At 28.9% G+C, this 23,869-nt stretch overlaps 1 protein-coding gene across 1 annotated transcript in view; it reads right to left on the minus strand.

The window, feature by feature from the left end:
• LOC109600631 (amyloid beta A4 precursor protein-binding family B member 1-interacting protein) overlaps positions 1-4,731 on the minus strand; it is a 57,357-nt gene extending 52,626 nt beyond the window's left edge. Inside the window, exon 1 of the mRNA XM_049966670.1 lies at positions 4,337-4,731. Coding sequence (XP_049822627.1) covers positions 4,337-4,549 — 213 coding nt within the window. The 5' untranslated portion in view covers positions 4,550-4,731. The remainder of the gene's footprint in view (positions 1-4,336) is intronic.
• Between the last annotated feature and the right edge of the window lie 19,138 nt (positions 4,732-23,869).

Consider the following 23,869-nt stretch of genomic DNA (forward strand, 5'->3'; position numbering starts at 1 on the left):
ATAGTAAATCTGACAGATAAAGTGAAAGACAAAATGGCAGTTTTCGAAAATTTTAACTGAGAAGGAATTGTGGAAGAGATCAACAAAGAGAGATCATAAATCTGACAGATGAAGATGAAGAAGTTAATTTCAACAAAATTAAATTTTATATCAAAAATTAATTAAAGAGATCAACTATATCATGAAAAATTTATATAGATTTTTGTTACTGATAATTTTGGTTGTTGTTGAAGACTAAATGGTAGTTTTCCAAATTTTAACTATATCAGAAAAAATTGAAATGGATTTAAAGCTTTTTTTGCTATTCATAGTTTTGGTTATTATATCATAAATCTGACAGATGAAGATGAAGGATACCAAACAGATATTTCTAAAGTTTTAATTGAGAAGAACCTTTGAGTAATTCAAAAAAAATTAAATTTTATTTTAAAAATTAATTAAAGAGATGAACTATATCATGAAAAATTGAAATGGATTTTTTTATTATATTATTATATTTAATATTATAAAAATTGATTTAAAGCTATTTTAGCTATTGATAGCAAATTAGCTTTTAATTAGTAAATCTAACAGAGGAAGTAGAAGACGATATGGCAGTTTTCCAAATTTTAACTGGGAAGAAATTGTAAGATTGTAAATAAATTAAGAAAATAACTATGTCATAAAAATATAAAGCCATTTTAGCTATTGATTGTTTTGGTTATTAATAAATCCCTTTGTTAACTAATAATAATAAAAAAACTCGTTATAGGAAACTGCTGACCAGTTTATTGGTCTTTGTTTAATAAGACATCACATTGTCCATATAAAGAGTTTATTAGGTGAACGTAATTTTTATGACATATTCCTTAATCGGCCATAAAAAAATTTAATTAAAATCTGACCACTAGAACTCTGAGCTAGCTTGGAAAGTCCAATTCGATTAATTTTGAGGCATATATTTCACGCCACCGACTCAAAACTAATTGGAAATTAAGGACTGAGTTATAGTTTAATTTGGAATGCTTCGTTTAACATGTTGGAACTTGCAAAAACTGGTCTGCGAATCTTCTCATTATCATATTTAACATACCGTGATAAAGCTGTATCCATTTGTAATCGGAATCGATGCCTAGAAATGTCAGGATCTTTCTTAGAACTTGCACACCTACTCATCTGCCTTTTTATTCCTGTTTGAATGCCATTTCATCAAATGCATTTGATTTTTACTTTTATTTTTTCATCGGCGCATGTAAATTTAACTTTCTAGCGATAATGATGCGACCAAAGCAAAAGGGAGAGCCTTTTCAGCATTCAAAATGATAAATCGATACTTTTTAATGACCCGTTTATTAATTGAAGGCAAAGTAGCACCTTCCATCGGATTATGGAAGCGCATTAAAAGGCGGGCGCGATCCGTTCAGGAAAGTAACTGCACCTTTTATAAATATGCATAATAATTTATTGAACAAGACGCTCCATATAAACATTCTTCGCAATAATCTGGCGCCTGTGTGTAATGATCACGATAACTTGATTAATGGGTAGCGCGCATTTAATAACTTGACTTGATCTACTTCTTTGTGACCCACTCAATTAATAACTTCTTGTTGCTTAGACTGTCAGCGACCCCGTTTATTTACAACAAAAAGTTGACGGAGACGCATTATTTACGAGGATAACAACTCGTTGCATAAAAGTGCGAATAATTATTGATATTGTTCTATTTTAATCTCGGCTGTGAAAATGGAACTTATAATTCATGAAAGGATACAAGCACCATGAATATTCCTTGATTCTGAAAGTTTTCATTACCAAATCGTGAAATGAAGAAGTCGCGATGTTAGTTTTACAATTTTTAATTAAGAAGAAATTTTGGAAAAGGTCAATGGAATTAAATTATATAAAAAAATGAAATGGGTTTAAAACTATTTTTGCTACTAACAGTTTTGATTTATATACCATAAAACTAACAGATGAAAATGAAGAAGATGAGATGTTGTGTCCCAAGTTTTAAGTGAGAAGATATTTTCGCAAAGATCAGTAAAATTAAATTTTACATTAAATCTAAATTGAAGAAACCAAATGGTATAAAATAAATTCAAATGATAATTTGTTATTATTTTTGTTACTGATAATTGTGAACATAAATTACAAATCTGACAGATGAAGATGGAGAAGACGACATGGTAGTTATTCAAATTTTAACTGAGAAGAAATTTTGGCAAAGATCAACAGAATTAAAATTTTATTAATAAAAAATTAAAATGAATTTAAGTCTATTTTTGCTACTTATGGTTTCAATTACTAAATCATAAATCTAATAGATGAAGAAGATGAGATGGTTGTTCCCTCCGTTTTAAGAGGGAAGATATTTTGCCAAATAACAAAATTAAAATTTAAATTAAAAATAAATTAAATAAATCATCTATAAAATAAAAAATTGAAATGGACGATTTATAATTATCTTTGATAATGATAGTTTTGGTCATTACATTACAAATCTGATAGATGAAGATAAAGATGTGGTGGTTGTTTCCCAAGTTTTAATTGACAAGAAATTTTGGCAGCATCAAGAGAATTAAATTTTTATTAATAATAAATTATAGAAATCACCTATATTATAAAAAATTGGAATGAATTTAAATCTATTTTGGTTATTGATAATTTCAGTTACTAAATCTTAAATCTAATAGATGAAGAAGATGAGATAGTTGTTTCCCCAGTTTTAAGAGACAAGACATTTTGCCAAAGAACAACAAAATTAAAATTTAAATTAAAAATCAATTAAATAAATCAACTATAAAATAAAAAATTGAATTATATTTATTTTTGCTACTGATCTGCATCACAAATTTGATAGATGAAGATGAAGAAGATGAGGCGGTCATTTCCCAAGTTTTAGGTGAGAAAATATTTTGGCAAAATCAGTAAAATTTTACGTTGAAAATAAATTAAAGAAAGTAACTATAATATAAAAAATTGTTTGAAATTATTTTTGTTACTGATAATTTTAATCATTAAATTACAAATGTGGCAGATGAAGATGGAGAAGAAATTTTGGCAAAGATCAAAAGAATTAAATTTTTATTAATAATAAATTATATAAATCACTTATATAATAAAAAATTGAACTGGAATTAAAATTATTTTTGCTACTGATAGTTTCAGTTACTAAATCATAAATATAACAAATGAAAATGAAGAAAATGAAGAAAATGAGATGTTTGTTTCCCAACTTTTAAAAGAAACGATATTTTGGCGAAGATCAAAAAAAATAAATTTTACATTAAAAATAAATTAAAAAATTGAAATGATTATTTATAATTATTTTTGCTACTGATAATTTTAATCAATAAATTACCAATCTGATAGATGAAGATGAAGATGAGATGGTAGTTTTAAGTGAGAAGACATTTTGGCTGTAATCAACAGAATTAAATTAAAAATAATTACATTAAAAATAAATCTAATGGATATTTTTAACTGAGAAGAAATTTTTGAGAAAATCAATAAAATCAAATTTTATATAAAAAATTAGTTAAGGAAATCATAAGAAAAGGTAGTTTTAACTGAAAAAAAAATTGACAACAACAAAATTTTATGTTAATAATCATTTAGAATATAAAAAAATTGAAATAGATTTAAATTTATTTAAATTTAAATCTTTACACTCAGTTTCTAACTGAGAATCTAACAGATGAAGATGAAAATGATGGGGTGGAAGTTTTAACCGAGAAAAATTTATCAAAAATCAATCAACATTAATAATAAATTTTGAAAATACTGTATATTATAAAAAAAAATGAAATTGCTATTGATAATTTTGGTAAGTAAATTTTTGAATATAACAAAGGAAGTTGAAGAGGATCATCAACTAAATTAAAAGTTGCATAATTTTATAAGAATTTATATATGTAAATATTTTTAATATATCGCTGTTGGCTTTCCATGTTGAGTATCACTGATAACTTTTCTATGTTTATAATATAAATTGTACACCACATTGTTTATAAAGCATTGAATGCACTTTGTATCTAGAAATATTTCCATACAGATCACTTTTATTACCATTGTTTAATAAACTAAATTCCACTCGAGTAGGCAAAATAAATATTATTCTTTTACGGCTCGTGCACAGTAAACGAATATCTATGCCAAACCGTCAGAAATGCCGGACTATTTCCAGACGTCTAACACAAAAATGACTTGATTAGACCAATGGGCACGCTCTGGGTCGCCGCATCTCCAGCAGCATTCCAAGACATAAACTGCAATTCGTCGTTGTTTTTTCCCATCGTCGGGTTCATTAAAATAAACCCCGAGAGCGCAGACTATAAAGCATTGAGTGACTCACCGTGGTCGATGGGAGCGAAATTCTTTTGTGCGGATCTTCGGGCACTTTTGGCGGCACCACAAAAATCCTACCGGCCGGACGGTCCGCCCTGCTCATGCTGGCCGATCTCATGATTTTCACATGTTTATCGTTCACCTTCACGATTCTGTATTCGTCGTTTCTTTCGATTGTTTTCGAACGGAAGCTGCCGCCGCAAAACATGTTCGAGTACATGGTAACGAGACACCGCACCAAATTCACCAAGTCAGTCACTGTTGTTGTCGCTGTTGTTGGCCTTTTGGCGAGTTCAATTGCTGAAGCAACTCAGCAGGCACGAATCAAAGCAATGCACATTTTTGTCAACTAGCAAAGACATTTCGGTGAAACGAATGCGACAGAGGTGCTCGCCTGAGATATGCGACTACACTGGATAGTTGACCATGTGTTGCTTACCTTTAGAACACGTCGAGTTACCTGACTCTTGACGACGAAGACGGACTGCTTGGTGTAGGAGATGACTTTCTACGAAGGCCTTGAGTGGGAGTGAGACGCCAAACATTGACCAACAGTGGTGGTCAACGTGAAAGGGATTTTGTACACTGACTATCATAAAAATGTTGCTATGCATTTTGTCTGTTATATTTCAACTATTCTGTGTATGTAGATAGCGTGTTATCGTTTGCTGTTGAGATAAATATTCAACAGGAATTCGAAGGAAAGTGTTTTTAATGAAAATTTATGGCTGTAAGTTATTCTGTAACAAGTGCAATGAATGCATTTATACTTATTTTTTAAATAAAACAATAAATAATCATAGTTATTGTCAATTTACAAAAAGAATTGATGAATTATAACTGGAAATAATTATATGATACTCAGCTTCAATCAAACTAACAATCAGTTAAATAAAATTAAAAACATAAAATTAAAATCATAATCATAATGCATAATAATAATGTAGAGTGTTCTCCTCAACTTGGTTTAGTACTGAAATTAAGCAATCTTGATATCAGAAAAAAATTAATATCATAATTGAATAAAAAGTCAAAAAATAATTTAATTTTCTGTCATACGAGTATATTATAACCAGTTTCAGTTTATGAATTATAAAATTTTATTTATCACGTAATATATTGCTTAAAAGAACTCAGATAAAATGTATTTAAATAAAAATTTACGTGGGTTTAGTTTCAATGCATCAACGTCTTAAAAGCAATGCATTTTTTTTTTCAAATTACAGAATACAGTCATAGAAATTGTCATTTTGTAAAAAGAATTGTAATTTAAACAGAGAAGAATAATTAGAGCTAAAATCAATTATAAAAGTGACAGCTTCAACTAACCTAACAATTAGTTGAATAAAATTAAAAACAACGATAATCCATTACTGTAGAGTGGTCTACTCGACTTTGTTTAATACTGACATTAAATAATCTTATCAGAAAAAGTTAGATACATAATTTAATAAAACGTTAAAAATTTATTCAATTTCTACCAGCTTCACCTTTTAAATCATAAAAATGAAAAGCTAATTAATGAAATGTTTTATATCTTTGATTGAATTGTAATTTTGATCATGGCATTAGGTAAAATAAATTATCTAAAATGTATTTAAATCGAATTTTACGTGAGTTTACCTTCAGTGCATATTGCAAATTGAAGAATAAATAGTCCGAGAGATCAATAATTAGATAAACAAAATTAAAAACAATGACATGACTGCACAGCGTTTTACACAACCTTATTTAGTACTGACATTAAATAATCTTGTTATCAGAAATGAGTGTAATAATTAAATAAGACGTGAAAAATTAATTCAATTCTTTTATTGTATTGGTAAATGGTTTTAGCATTCAATAAAAAGCTAAATAACGAAATATTTTTGCTTGAATTGTAACTTTGATCATGTTAGCCAATGGCCAAATGCATTTAAATCGAAATTTACGTGGGTTTAGCTTCAATGCACATCGATTAAGTTTTATGGTGTGGTAAATTTGTGTTGCTGTAAATGGTGATTTTAATATTGTATTGTACTTGTTGTGGAGACACTGTCTGACACTCAGAACAAATTGATAGTTGTAGTATTGATTTTTCCTTTTTACCTCAGATAATTTTATTTTGTTTAAACATTTTCACAGAGAAATTGACCCAAGATGAATAAATTTACATTACGTCTGGTTATTAGTAGCTTATCTGGACTGGAATAATTTAATAATAATTTAATTAGTTCTAAAAATAATTCTCAATGCCCAAGAGCAAATATTTTATATTAGTCGATGATTAAAAATAAATTTGTTTCTTATCATTTTGTTGGTATATATCGTTTACTTCATCTAATCGAAATTTTACAAGGTGGGTACATTTAGGAAACGGTGCATACAATACGTTTTCAATGGATCGTTCCTCACGTAGAGAACAAACCCATTGTGCCCAACCTCCATTCTTGCGTCCGCCTGCTAAGGACCGGCTTGGTTTTTTAATCGAATCCGTTGTTATGTATTCCATCTGCACGTTCGGTAGTTAGCTTTAATTTATATTCAAATGTTAATATAATTTGACTACGGAATTGTGACTGAACTGATTACAAATTGACGAATATTAATTTATAATGATTAGCAATGGTAATGGCTTTTTTGATCAGATTACATTTAAATAACTAATTAATGATTAGGATGACACGTTTGCGAGAAAGAAAAAGGTGGCTTAACACTTGTTTCAATCACTGATAGTAATCGTTGTTGTTACGAATAGTTAAGTAATAGAAATTGTTCCTTGAAATATAGAAATGTACTTAGATTACAAGCTGGTAACAGATGAAAATAATTTTATGATATAATTTTCTATGAAACCGAACTAAAAATATTGATGTGTCTATAAATAGGTATAAACATTACATTATGACTGCATGTGGTAAAACAAGGAATTGAGTTTAAAACACATGTACGTTAATATAACACAATTTACAAGTTGTACGTAAATAAATATGCAATTATTTAATTATACAATTAAACTTAATATTTTAAGAGACTCTATCTTACATATTTTATGAAAAGAAACCAATAATTTATAATAACATTAATTATAAAACTTGTATGAAAATATATTATTGTCATTTTCACCTAAACAAAAAATATATTATAAATTATAACAATTAAAATTTTGTATAATAGAAAGAAAATAATTTCATTTCATATTTTTTTTATTTATGAAAATATATTTTTTATCGAAAGGTTTAATTTTAGTTACAATTTATTATCAATACCTTTGAAAATTTTAATTTTAGAAATTAGTAATTCAATTATTCAAATGAATACATTTTTTATATTTTTTATAATGTGTATTTTATCTTTAATGCTATTTTAAGGTAATTTAAAGACAGATAAAAAAATTGTGGTTTCATTTAAATTGTGAATTAATTTTAAAAACATTATTCCAATTAAATTGAAACAGATAAATATTAAAAATAAAAAATTACAAATAAATAATATAGATTTAAAAAACATTTTAATTATTCGGTTTGGATTCGGGAATATTTTTTAATTGAAAAATAAATTAAATAACTTATAATAGTCAATTACAACAATTATAATCGACTTTTACTTACAAATATATGTTTAAAGCTATAAAATTGAAATAATTTGTAGAAAATAACATTTTCTACACTAAAAATAAAAATAAATAATTTAAATTATAGATTTTTAATAGTTTTATTTATTATTTTTAGCATTTATGTACGGTATCGAATTAGGATAATTTCATGAGTTCGTTCATTTAAGAAATGTTTTTATCGATATACATCATTTAAATTATAATTTATTATTTCTTTAGAAACTTCAATTTTTGTAACAAAATTATTTAATAATTTACTTTAATGTGGTCATAACTGAAGAGAAAAATAGTTTAAAATTCATTATGGAAAATAATTGAAATTTTAAGTAAGTATTAAATGCAAATAAATAAACTAAATAACTAATTTTAAGTATTAATTATTATTAATTATGAGATTCACTAACGTAATGCTTTTTATAAGGAAAACAAATTAAATTATAATTCAGTACTTTGTATTAATTGTAAAATAATTAATATTATTATTTACATAATAATGTAATTTAATGTTTTAAAATACAAATTTAAATTATTGATGTATGTTTATATACAGTTTTAATCTATATTTCATTTATAATAAATATATATTTTAAAATATTATTGATTAATATTTTGGTTATTGTTTTCAATAGATAAAAATAATATATTATTGAATGTGTTATTTTCTTATTTATTAAGTATTTTATATATTATCTTAATATTTTTGTGTTATTTTATTAAAAAAAAAAAAAATAGTTGCATAATAATATATAAATTTAAATTATTATTTTGTAATATTTTGCCCACAAATAAAAACAATAAATTATTTATTTTATAAATTTCTATGACAACTTATTGATTAAAATGTTGTTTTTTTCTATAAATAAAAATAATAAATTATTTAATATTAAATATTATTTAATTGCTTTTCAAATTTCAAAAATTATTTTATTGATTTTTGTTTATTTTTTACATATAGTCATAGTTTTAGGTATTATTTGAATTTTTAAAATAATTAAGTCCATAAAAATATCTTAATTTAAATTATTATTGTTATAATATTTTGTTTAATTTTTACACCACAATTAAATAATTATTAGAAATTATTTATTATGTTTTATATTTAAAAATCTTATTTTTCTCCTGTGTCATTTAAATTTAAATTGTTAATTAGTAAATTTGTTTAATAATTTAATCTATAATTTAAAGAAATGAGTGATTATTTTTAAATTATTTACATTAGTTACTTTTTGAGGCAGAAATTTGAAACAAATTAAATAATTGACAGTTCCAGCAAATCGTTTGTTTTCCATATTTGATTTTAATAATATTAATACTTTCATAATATAAAACATTTGTAATTTTGTTACAAATTCCAACCAAAACTATCATTTAGAACATTTAGAATTTTGTGAAATAGTTCGCTTTCACTAACCACCCACAAAATACATTTCAATCAACTCAAAAACGTCGTAGGCATCAACAACGGGCAATTATGCCACAAAAGCGAATCGCTAGTTTCACACATATTACACGAATTACGGATAATACGTATAAATGGTGGCTGAAATTATATTAATAACGAGTTAATGGTTTTTATTGTGGCCCAGAAGCAATTCCACACACATTTCGTATGATTGAGCATACGGTTTCGTAATATTTAACAACTGCTCGCTGCGAAAGCCAGTTTCGCGCTGTCATTAATCCCCGCGAAACCGAAAAAAGCTGCCCGGAAACCGGCGGACCGTGTTTTAATGGTGGATTTGCAATGACTGATTTAATCTGGTTTTAAAACGAACATTATTTTCCCTACGGGAATTAGTTTTTACGTCTTGAAGTTTTATAAATGAATGGCCATCGTTTATTCGTGTTACAAAACATGAATGGACGACGGACGAGGGACGACTTATTTTTCATCAGGAACATGAGTAAAGTCGTTCCTGATCGAAACCAGAAGCACTCAACAAACACGACCGTCTGTTTGCACGGTTTTTATTGCAGCAAATTCCGCATGCACTCGAAACGCCGAAAATAAATAAACTCGACGCCGAACGAACAAATCCAACATTGTACTCGAGTACAGAATGGTATTACGTAACGACGCACAGAACGCCCGACATTTGTCTGTACCACATGGACCGGCATTAAGGTCAAGTTAAGCAGATGTTTTCGAAATCATCACTTGCCCCGAAGTGATACCTTATTTTTTTCCTACTATGGTAATTTCTACAAGTTCCCGTTGGCTTCTGGTGTATTTGCATGTGGAGCTTTAAGTGGAGGATTTTGCGGTGTTGAGGAAATTGACCAATACAACAACCTTCTTAAGCAAGGTGTGATGATGATGTATTTGAAATCGTCACTTAACTTGAAATTATATTTATTTATGTCTTCTATGAGTATTTCTACAAGTCCCCATTGATTTTGGTATATTCGTATGTGGAGTTTTAAGTTTAGGAATTTATTATGTTGAGGAAATTAACCCATACGACTTGTGTTAAATTACTAGCTTATTGATTCCTCAAGCATATATACTGAATAGTTCCAAGAAAGGTATGATGATGATCATGACATATCCGAAATTATCAATTGACTCGAGATGATACCTTACTTGTGTCTCCTATTGAAATTTCTATAAGTCCTCATTGACTTTAGCGTATTCGTATGTGGAGTTTCAAGTTTAGAAATTTATTATGTTGAGGAAATTGACCCATACGACTTGTGTCAAATACTAGCTTACTGATTCCTCAAGTAGATATACTGAATAGTCCCAAGAAAGGTATGATGATGATCATGACATATCCGAAATTATCAATTGACTCGAGATGACACCTTACTTGTGTCTTCTATTGAAATTTCTATAAGTCTTCATTGACTTTAGCGTATTCGCATATGGAGTTCCAAGTTTAGGAATTTATTATGTTGAGGAAATTGACCCATACCTCTTGTATCAAATTACTAGCTTACTGATTCCTCAAGTAGATATACTGAATAGCCCTAAGAAAGGTATGATGATGATCATGACATATCCGAAGTCATCAATTGACTTGAAATGACACCTTACTTGTGTCTTCTATGGGAATTTCTAGAAGTCCCCATTGACTGTGGTGTATTCGTATGTGGAGTTTCAAGTTTAGAAATTTATTATGTTGAGGAAATTGACCCATACGACTTGTGTCAAATACTAGCTTACTGATTCCTCAAGTAGATATACTGAATAATCCTAAGAAAGGTATGATGATGATCATGACATATCCGAAATCATCACTTAACTCGACATAATACCTTACTTGTGTCTTCTATTGGAATTTCTAGAAGTCCCCATTGGTTTTGGTGTATTCGTATCTGGAGTTTTAAGTTTAGGAATTTATTATATTGAGGATATTGACTGGTACGATTTGGTTAAATTACTAGGTTACTGATTCCTAAAGTAGATATACTTCACATTCCCAAAGAAGGTATAATGATGTTGATGAAATATTTGAAATCGTCACTTGACTCTACTCTTGTGCTATTTGTGTCTTCTATAAGAATTTCTAGTGGAAATCCCCATTGGTTAGTTAACTGAATCCTTAAGTAGATTTACTTGATGTTCCCACGCAAAAGGTGAAATATGGAGACTAAAGAGTGATTGCTCAATCAACTAATAAAATAGAGCCATTTCGTTTCTTCTTACAAAAGACTTGTAGTCACAAGGGTTTATATTTAATTTATATTCAACAAGCGACACTTTATTGACCGTACCTTAACAATGACCATTGTTGAGGCATCAATAAAGCCAATTTGCAATGGGTAAGGTATATCCATTGTTAACAATGATGACTTAACTGTACAGCGTATGTTAATTCAATATCGGTGCAAAGGAAAATAATAGGAAACAATTTAGTGCATAATTTCATTGTTAAGTTATATTCGTGCACTTGTTCAAGTTTACGGTTATTACTTTGATAAATGCATTCCAGTTTTATTCACCGGAGCCAACAATGTAACTTTTAAGATCGAATCAATGAAGGTTTAAGGAACGTCGAATGAAGGAAGTGATCCATTTTTAACTCAAAATGATAAACATCAAACGCCAACTCTACACATTTATCGAACGGCGTTTAAAAGTTTTTCATGCGTTCGCCAACCCATTCAAAAGTTAACCCATAAATTCCGGAGACAGGCCTTGTTTATATAGTTATATAACATTCCACGTCTACTGCAGAACGGTAAGACGATATTTTCCCAGTGCGGGAACGACGGCCGTTCAGATTACAAAAGCTACGGGCTACGTTGCTCATTAACCGCACTCCCCGCTAGTTCTCCTCGCTAAGTAGCTACCGAGGCAATTTGTCTGCGCGCGGAAAATATTCAGGTAGCGGGAAAAGGATCAAGGAGCGCGGCTTTTCCGAAATCCTCGCCGTAAAGCACCTTTGAATTAATTAGTGTGTGGGTTATGATTTACTAACTCCTGTTCTTGTTATTAAGTGCCTTGTTAATTTGCACGTTTCTGTTTTTCTATGAAAATTGAGGTTGGAGTTGGAAGTGTTAACTGAATTTTAAAAAACCACATACAAGTATTAATTAGTAGGTGCTAAAATTAAAATGTAAAAAATATTTACAATACTGTTGGCGCATCCACCATTTTTGAAAATGTAAAATTTCAAGGTTCAAGGCAAAATTAAGAAGGAGAAATTTGATTTGTTATAAAGCATTTTTATTCAAAATATTGATTTTTCCAAAAACTATTTGCCTCAAAGTATATTTAAGATGAAAAGCTCTAAAATAGTTTAAATATTAAATATAAAAAAGCTCTTCTATACATGTCATAAAAATTCTACACATCATTCTTTGATTAGTCAGACCACTGAATAACTTTCTAATAAATTTAACAAATATCACATTTTAATAAATATGTGAGAAAAAAATAAATCACATTTGTCTACACATATTTTTAATGAAATTATGTTTTATGATCAATTAAACTACTTACTTCAAAAAATAAAATGTGATAATATCTGATATATGCTTTTTACAATTTTTTCACATTGGAATGTTTCAAAAAGTATCTATCAAAGTGATTAATGAAAATACTCTAAATTCAAAAATAGTTAATTATTCCGAATTAAATAAATAAGTGACTATGATATTCCATGATATTTATAATGTTAATTCCATGATTTAATGGACCAGCAGAATTAATAACCAAATCTTTTTACATGTTGACTTCTCCAATAAATTTAACAAATGTTAATAAACCTGTGACAAAATAAAAAATTATACACATTTCTTTATTATCATCATAATATGGTAATATCTGAGAATATCTGTTACTCACATAAGGCATTTCTTTTCACAATCATGATTACTGAAATTTTTTAAAAAGTGTAAGTGACGTCTTAAATTTTAATTGTTTACTTGGACAGAAGAGATAATTAACCAAATTTTTACATTTTGGCAGAAAAAACAAAATTATGATAAACTTCTGGTGACATAAGATACAATTTATATTGCCTACATAGAGTTTTTATTGTTTATAATTTGGGAGTGTTAAATGAATAACATGGAAACAATTTCAAAAATATTCTATAAGCCACCAAAAGCCTAATAAATCATTTTTACTGTCTAAAATTTAATCAGGGCATTTTTATGAAATGAATAACTTCTCCAATAATTTTAACAAATATTGCATTTTAATAAATCTGTGTTAAAATAAAAACTCACTCACTGTACAATTTTCTGAACAATTAAATTACCTACGTCAGGAAATAAAATGTGGCAATATTTGAGAATATCAGATATTGACATAAAATATTGATTTTCACAATTATATTTGTTAAAATATCTTAAAAAGTGTACATCGGAATAATTAAGTTAATTTTCATTCCAAAATTTATCCGATCAGATGAAATAATCAATTAAAAAATTAATTGATTATAGTAATTATATTTGTTACTATAAAATTATTATAATAAATATTTAGTGACATAAAATATTGTATACATAGAGTTTTTTATTATTTATCGTTTATTAAACTCAATTTCAAAATAAAAAATTATAGTAATATTTATTTCCATATTTTTACATTTTACAACACACAAAAACTGAAGTAACAAATTGCCTGAGGGCTGTCAAGTACAATTTGTCCAAAGGATTATTAATTAAAAACGTATCAATAAAAAGTTGCAAAACCATTCCTCGTACAACAATTTGTCATGCTTGGAACGACAAGAAGTCAAAAGCAAAATTATTAATACAACTATGATACACGTATTCAAAAGACAATTATGAGTTGAGCATACGGGTGACCGAACTGTGCCCCAATCATTATTATAAAATTGTTATTCAAATTTGGGTGGTTGCACACCTGTCTCGTGCCACTTTAATTGATATTAGATTGCTTGCATGTTTTATGAATTATTCAAGGAAATGGGCTTGGAGTTTGAGTTCAAACCACATCTGTCTGGCCGGAATATCTTGTAAATTATATCGTGCCTCGTATTCGCCACGACATTCTGACTTACAAGCACTAAGATGTTAATGAGCCTGCACACTGGATTATAACTATCAACCTACATAACAAATTGGTGGATGCATGAAGAAATCACAAACTCAAATAAAAGGAGTGTTAATTATATATTGGTTGCGAGGGGATTCGCTTTTGCTGGTAACATGAGGTAGCTGAAGTTCACTTGCTTAACACGTGTTTGTTTTAATTTTATTGTAATATTTATATGGATTAAACTCTATTAATTTTGTGTTTATGTAATTAATGGCAGTGAAAAGGTTTATTAAACTGTCAAAACACCAATAAACATCAAGGATTTTTTTAATTACTGTCGGAGTATTAAAAGGATACACATAATAATAGAATAAATGTGAAGAGTAAACAAAAAAGAAGTATCTGCAAGTTGGAATTGGGACACCAAGGTCAAATGTGCGCAGAAACCAATGCACATACAAGAGGAGGGTAAAACTGAGATTGATATTTTCTTCAGTTAATTTGGTTGTAGAATGTTGGCAAAAAATTGAGGACTATAATGATGAAAGATGACGTTAGGTTAGAAATTTAATTAATAATTCTAACATTTTATACACAAATTATGTAACTAAGCGAGAATTGCAACTTTTAAAACTAAAGTAACGCGTTAAGTACACAATTTATTGTTGTTGTTGTAATTGATACCCGCATTATTAAGTAATATATGGGAAAACAGTGTTGGTGAACGTTGAATAAATTGTAAAAATAACAATTGGCATATAATTTGAATCCTCATTTAGAAATGTATATTTATAAGTCATTTAAATGTGTTAAACATCTGCCCGTGCAAAAAAGACTCTCATGTGCAGAAGTAATAAGTCCAGTGTCGTGCTTCGATCAAGGAACCATTAAGTATTGATTTTAAAAGTAAATCCATCGCAGACGTAAGTTATTTACGATTACAGCCACCGCCATTGTTCTATGGCAGCTGTCGTAAATTGCTTTGGTTTTAATATGCAAATTTTATGCCATTTATTGTCATAAAATCCATACAAAACACGACAATGGTACTTACTGTATAAGTAATAAACTAATTTGTCTAGTTATGGATATTTTTTTTGTGAAGTAATCCTGGGGTATTTTATTGACGTTATAAAATACGTTTTTCTACGCCTCTGTGCAAACCATTTTAGATTGCAAACGCATGTGGCGCTAAAAATCGCCTGTACATTATTTATGTTGGCTTGTACCAAATTTAGGCAGTGAACTTCGTTTGACACCACGATCGTAAAAATAGACTAGCTTATTTTTATTTACTGCTGTTTAAAATTGAATCTATTACATGATTATAAAACGTAGACATTCATGTTAAGTTTTATTGGGATCAATCGGATTGATGGTAATTTATTGATGGGAGGTCTCCTCTAGATTATGTCTCTTATTTGTATTTTTTATTACGTTGTCAAACATCAGTAACATTTGTTTAATAATAAAATAAGTATTTCTAAGTTGGAATTAGGACACCAAGCTCCAATGTGTGGGGAAACTGATGCACACAAATGTGGGTTTTTTACCTTTTATTTCTGGCATAATTAATATTTATTATATCTACAGTATTGGCCATAATACTTGGAATTTATTTTAAAATGTACCCACATGTTGAATATTGAAATTATTAATAATTTTGGTAGTATGTCTAGGTATGTGGGAAACCATCATACAATTTTATCATTTTTGGTTCAATTATTAAAAAAAAAAAAAAAAAATAGCTGGACAAAATATTTGGAATATTTTATTAATATTTTTTAACAAGGTCCAATGTGTGGGAAAACTGATGCACGTAAATGTGGTTTTTTTATTTTGTTTTCTGCCAACTAATACTTATTCTATATACAGTATTGGACATAATACTTGGAATTTTCGAAAAATATGAAAAATCCAAAACATCAGTTCAGTGGATTTAGATAAAACTTATGAATGAAGTTTCCTGTTTCAGAAAGACATTATATTAAGGTCCCATGTATAAGATTATATTCATTAGAACTCCTCCCATCATGTATCATTATGGATATACGTACTTATTGATTATGGAAATATTCAGAATAACAAAAAAACTGAACAGCATATGCAAAACTGTCCAATATTAACCCAATCGATAATGAACCTTTTTGTTATATTTGTCGCATTTTAGTACGTCCCTGGCATTTAATCGCGCACATTAATAATATCCTCAATGGCCACATCCAAACGGCGAAAGTAACAAATCCTCGTTAGCACACTCGACATTCATCTGGTCCATAAAAATAAAAAATCGTGACAAACATCGGCGCCAGCCAGCGCAAGCCGATATTTAAAATTAAACTCGGCGCACATTAACTTGCGGCCCGATTGTAAAAGACACTGCGGCCGTACTTTCGAGTTGTAGGCGTAGATCGTATGGTCTTTTGTTTTCCAGCTAGAGCTAAATTAAATACGAAGATGCACAGTTAGATAAACAGTGGAGATGTGACCCACATCTGCGTACTGATCCCACACAGGGCTGCATCGCCGTATAAAATAACATAATTTGTTGGTTTTATAATCTTGTGTGTTCATGCTTTGAGTAAACATTTTCATCCAACCAAACGCTATGAGAAGAGTTTACATTTCAAAATTAAATGTCTTCATTTCCATTTCTTTTTTTATTTTCCGATGTGTCCAATATCAAAAGAGGTATTCATTCTTTTATCTTTGATACTCCATGGTAGAATAAAAAAGGATGAAGTGAAGACCGGCTTATCAATTATTTTAATAAAATGTGTTTTATAATCATTTTAATATTATATAAAATAAATGTTTTAAAAATATTAGACAACAAAATAGAAAAGATCACTAATTAATTTCTGCACACATTTGATCTTGTTGTCCCAATTCCAACTAGAGATACTGATTATTCTTAACTTTTTTTCTTTTATACAATTATTAATTTTGACAATTTATTTTAAAAAAAATAGTTACTAATACAAGACATAAACGAGTGAAGATTTCCCATCAATAAATAAACATCAATTCGATTGATCTTAATAAAAATTAACATAAATATCTTGTTTTATAATAGTTTTTAATATAATGCAGATTAAATATTATAGTCATGTCAGAAAACAAAATAGACAAGCCCACATCTGTGTGGATTAGTTTCTGCACACATTTAACCTTGGTGTCTCAACTCCAACTTAGAGTTACTTATTTTTCTCTATTTTTTACATTTACATGATTATTAAATACTCTTTCTTACTGATGTTTGACAACGCAATAAAAAATGCTGTTTAATATTGATTAACCATCAATAGTTAATATGAATTAGTACTAGGAAGAATTAAATAATTAACATCAATTCAAATTATTTATGAGAATGCTGAAATATATATATAAATATAAATTTGTAATCTTAATATCATGTTTTACCAAAAAGTTGTTGAACTATAAATATTTTGACATCATAATGGTAAATATTTCTTTTGCCAATGAAGTGGCCTAAAAAGTTTATTTTAATTTAATCAAGAGCATATAACATAAGAAGAGGCACATCTTGTTGTTGTTTATAGTTAACTGACTATAATAATATTAAACACCAAATTTAAATAATTTAAACTACTTCTGTAATAAATTGTCTAATATTTATAAGCTCTGGTGACTTTAACAGCATATTTTTCAGAAAGATATGTATTGAAAAATTTTATTTAATACTATTGATTTAACTATTAATAATATTCTGAAACACGATAACGTTTCTTTAGATGAGCAGAAAATTATTCATTTATGAATATTCATATTTTCGTAGCCAATAAATATTATTATAAATTGGCTCAAAATGAGAGTTTCTTCTAATTTAATCAAGCTGCGTCTGGGTTGATTTCCGTTAATTAACCATTAAAATAGTATTGGTATTAAAAAAGAATTAAATTATTAGGATCAATTTAAGTTATTTACACCAGTTGTGAAATAAATAACAAAATAAATATAATGCTCATGCTCTTGTGACCTTAATATCGTGTTTTTCCGTAACAGGACTCTTTATTCAAGCGTTTTATTTTACGCGAGTGATCTAAACAGCTTTCTGAAACTCGATACTGTTTCGTTGGATGAGCAGCGTAATACAATGACTCCGGGCTGCCGGTTAATGGTTTCTTACTCCGACGCCGCCAGTCTTACACACATATTTTTTACCACACAAATACGTCATATTCCATTTGTTGGACTCTTTGTTGCTAGCACCGCGTGCATAAATAAACGAGGGAGCGACCACTAGACAATGTAAATAATAAATTTTATTTAACACCAATTAGATGCACAGATCAAAACAGACGCAACAAAGAAGTTAAATGTTAACCAGACGGCGATTCTCATTTATGAAAGTCATATTTTTACGGCGTGTGTGCACAGCTCGAACCCGTACTCAAACAGAATCGCGGTGAACGAACTTTAATTAAGTAATTGTCGCTGTTTAATTTTTGATATCGTGCAGTGATTTTATTTTATTTCATTTTTTTTTCTTGACGTAGGGAAGAATACTTGAGACGAGAAAGTTCGGTAAATTAAATCACGTTTAATATTCAAAGCAATTAGTTTTCTCATACTCGGTTCACCTGCCGGATCGTATTTCAACATAATCAACTATAATTTTATGTCCAGTTAAATTTAAATATTTAACCAGTGATTTGGTGACTGGCTTTTCAAGTTCCAGATATTGTTTCAATTAAATGTTAATAAATCATTTTACAGGTAATATTAATAATTATTTAAATTTTATTTCAGGTGCAGATTAAACATGCCTATTAATGTTTTTTAATAATCAAAAGTTAAAGAATTAAATTATGAACTTCATTTGTATTTAATTATATTTGTATAAATAATCAATTTAAATTCCTAAAAAGGGATGAAAGACCATAAAGTAAAAAGTTGCTACAAGTTGTTCATTTCAAAGACAATTTTTTATAAAACAAAATTAGATTAACCAGTTGTTTAGTAGACCCAACAAAAATAATAAAAATTATAGTTCAGTAAGTTGCTATAATTATGTCCTATACTGTATATACAGTGGTTATTTAGTTTATTTACTTTTAAACATTAGTTCCTATATACTTACATACATGGGAAAAATGATTAATAATCTTGTACATACCTAAAAAAGAAAAAATATGTCAATAACAATGGCTTAAATTAAGAAAGAAAAAACAACTTGAAAGGAACAATGTTAATTAGTTAAAATGTACTTACCAAGTTTAAGGATACAAGTTCTAAGGTAACAAAACAAGAACGAAATTGTTGTAGTAGGTAATTTAAGAGCAAAATAAAATTATCCATTAGCTATAATACCCAATTTACACAATTGAATAAAATGTTGCATTTTACTCGTCTCACTTACATTAAAGTCTGGAGATAAGAGCTTTAAGTTAAATTAAGTTTACATCAAATGCAGCATCCGCCAACGTAATATCTCTCCTCCATTAGTACTCTATCGCTTAATTACATTTCGTCTATAAACACTAAAGCACAGACCTGCTTCCATGTTGTATTATCAATATAATTAATATTCCCCTAAAATTTACACACCCATGTTTTTTTAACGGGTCATTTGGCACCCCAAAATACAGTGATTTATCAAAGTACCGAACAGATAATTTATATAATAATCATTTAAAGTATATTGAGCTATATTAAAGCAGCAGCCAAAATTTATTTGTATCTCAAAGTAAATAATCGTTTTCCGGGAAATAATTTATTTCCTGTATGGCGTCCAAAAATAGTTTCCATGTGATTCACGTTTAACTTAGTGGAAAACGATTTCCACGTTATTTATTTATAAATATGTCGAGTGGAATTGCTTGTAAAGCTTTTTAAATGTGCTAATCAAATCCCAGGCCATTTGAACTTTATACAACATAAAAATTATGAATAATGTCATTTAATAGTCGCTAACAAAAAAGTTTACATTCTTAAAGCATAAAACATATATTTTCATTACTTCGCAGTACTTTATAATTCCATCTGTGAAAGATTTAAAACTGTCATAAGGTTTTTATTAGAAAATTTAAGCCGAAAGATTTGTTGCCTATAGGGAGTCTCACTAAGATTAAATTACAGTCCGCAGACTAGTTTAATTAAAACAGATTGTTTTGTCCGTTGATTTAATAAAATTAATTCAACTGTTATATTTTATGCAAATCAAAACTAATAACCTTAGATGACTCAATATAATTAAAAGTTAAGAATAAACACATGATAAAAATGATATGAGTATTACAAAACTGCAAACAACAGTTAATTTTATTGTGTCTAGAACATTGAAGATATTAAAAATTTAAAATAATAACAATAAATTGTTATGGCTTATTGCTATCATCAAACGTTTAATAAAAGTGAAGACATAACTGTGCCTCTCAATTACATGTAATATGTTTCTAGATATGTTAGATACTAAAAGGAAATGCTGTTGTTTTATTATTAATTTCACTAGTTATAAATATTAATTGCGTATTTAAAAATAAACCAGACTCTCTATTTTATTGCCATTTATTATGGTGATATGGTTTATGCGTATAGTAGTAGTAGTATTAGGATTTTACTAGAAATTTATTAGGGCATTAACTCGCATAATGATATATTATTTGAAAATTTACTGCTATTATATTACGTATAAAATATTACAATTATATTTATGTTCTAACAGTTCACAATAAAGTCATTTATAAAGTAATATATTTTATTTTACACATAATAAATTTTCTATAAAAAACTTGTGTAAGTGCCATTTCAATTTTTATTTTACAGACAATATTATAAAATTAATATTAATTAAACTGATGACATATTGTTTTATTTTCATAACTTGTTCATTAAAAGTATAGTATAAACATATAGTATAAGATTCTCCAACTTCATTTGTACATTCATTTGTATATTCCTAATTCTAATTATAAGATACAATTCAATTTTCTGTTTTCAGAAAACTAATTAATGTTAACTAGTTTCTCATATATGTACTTCAAGATGGATTCTGTTCCTTCCCCGCCTACCAAAGGCGTATAGGTTAGGATTTCCTAACTAACGAAGAGTAGTACGTCCTGCCCTAGAACCTCTCCATAGTGGAGACTTTCTTCAGCGGATTCCCCAGGACGTGGGGCATGGACACCATCTCCATAGCGGAAACCTTCTTCAAAGAGTCCCCCAGGACCTGGGGCATGGACGCCATCTCCATAGTGGAAACCTTCTTCAGAGAGTCCCCTAGGACCTGGGGCATGGACGCCATCTCATGAATATCATCCTCGTCGAGGACCCAAGACTTAAGAGAGCCTCTGAATAGGGGGATGATCTATCTCTGAGGAGTGAGATGACCAGGACCAGGGAAAGTATAACACATGTTAAATCACTTTACATGCATAAGAAACTCATTCAGTATAAGTTATTTAAGATGAACTGTAATTTTTTTTTATTTATAACTCGAATTTAATAAATAAAAGTTCAATTGAGGGTTATAAAAAACTTCCTTCCTTAATTAATAAATATGTACTACAAATCATATTTTTCTAACGACATCTTTTGATCAACTAAGCTAATTAAATAAGAAAAAAATGTAATAAATATCTGGGAATATTAGATACTGACTTAACGAATTAGTTTTGATAATTAGTTTAGTGCTTGTTAAAATATCTTTTAAAAAATATAACTGGGTGGTGTCATTAGAGAAGACATACTGTCTTACAAAATTAAACTTGTTCATCTTGTTGTCATTAAAAATTAAGCTAATGATGAGATCTAATGAGTTCATTATCTGATATTTTGAAATACTTTTGACCTTTAATTTTATGGTTTATTTGATCACTCCTTAGAAAAATATGATTTTTAATTTTGACCTAGACTTATTAATATTTAATGCATTTTTATTAATTTTACTATTCATTTTGAAAGATGTGAAATTCAATGATATTTATTAATATTGAATAGTTAGACATATTTAATTTTTATTTATTTTTTTATTTCATACAATACACAACATTTGAAATATGTTCAAGAAAAAACACACTTTAAAATAATTGTAGATAAAAATGATTATTGAATGATTGCGGAAATAAGCAAGCCACTTGTGCCGGCTGCCTTTGGAAATCCTAAACGGCTTCGTCTTAACGGCTCAACGTAAAAAATCAATACCACTTTTTAGTGTCCAAATGAATTATGCACCTCTCAGACCGTACAAACAATAGTAAAATTCGAAACTGGCAACATTACGGCCTATTCGTCTTGTGCAGGCACTGACGTTTAGTGGTCGTAAGTAACGGGCCGGGGCAACAACGAGCCACAGCCGAGCCACCATTAAATCAAACAATCAGCTCGCCCACTCGATCAATTACTTTTTAAATTGAATTATAAAATCAGGTGCTCCCCAAGGGCTCGAATCGGTTGTAAATTAAGCGAGGAACGTAGTATCTCTCGAGATCGGCCCGCCGGCCCATGGGCGCAAAAGGGCATTAGAACAACGCTGATTATTTACAGTTTTCGATCGGCGGCATACGAAACTAATGGGAAACGCCCGCCGGACATTATTAGTTGCAGTATTATGGTTGTTAAAGTTTTCAAACTCAATTTGCGCGAGATTTGTATTAAGTGCGTAATTTATTCGAGTCGTATTTTGCTGCGGCCACATACTGTTACCTGATTTCAAAAGTTTTACATACAAAACAGCAACCTAACAACCAAATCGCATTTCCCCAAACTCGATCTATGTAAATTTCCCTCCGAACAGTCGTTCAACCCTCGTCGAAATCAAATCGGTGCGGTGCATTCAAATGTCGAAAAAGAAACTTCATCCTCTTGTCCGCAAGTCTGAAAGGCACACGAGACGGTAGCACGAGACCGACGTACAAAACACCTGCCTGGAAATTAAGAAGGGACACTGACTGAAATGGTGTTAGGCACCCCCCGCCGCCCCACGCGAGATTAACAATCGGAAAAAACAGCTGCCGGGCCATATGGGCAACGTACCGAGACGATTTGGTGCAAGGAGCATCTGGGTTACACCCTTGAGACGACCTGCGATAAGATTATTAAAACCGGGGTTGTGCAGTGGTTAGGCTAATGATTTATTTACGGCGATAAAGCTAACTCCTCGAGTTAGGTGTTTATTAAGGGATATGGTTGATGGATAAACCTCGGGCAACCATTAATGGAAATATGGGTTTACCTTAAGGCGTTAAATTTGTTTTATAAATATTTGAAAATAATGATTACAACTAACAAATAATCTCTTCAAAGGATGACGATGGATTAACACTGAATGAAGGTAGAGAGGTAAATATTTGGTAAATATAGGTATAATATAATACAACAAAAAGTAACATTTATTTATTAAAAAAGGTTAAGGTACTTTGAATTTCTCATATAAGTATAATATTAAAAAGTAAAGACATTCCTAAAATTTCTTGAAAATGAACTTGATCCTTTGAACTTCTCATATGTGGATGATTCTTATTAAT

The sequence above is a fragment of the Aethina tumida genome, chromosome 4, assembly GCF_024364675.1.
Source record: "Aethina tumida isolate Nest 87 chromosome 4, icAetTumi1.1, whole genome shotgun sequence".
Lineage (NCBI taxonomy): Eukaryota > Metazoa > Arthropoda > Insecta > Coleoptera > Nitidulidae > Aethina > Aethina tumida.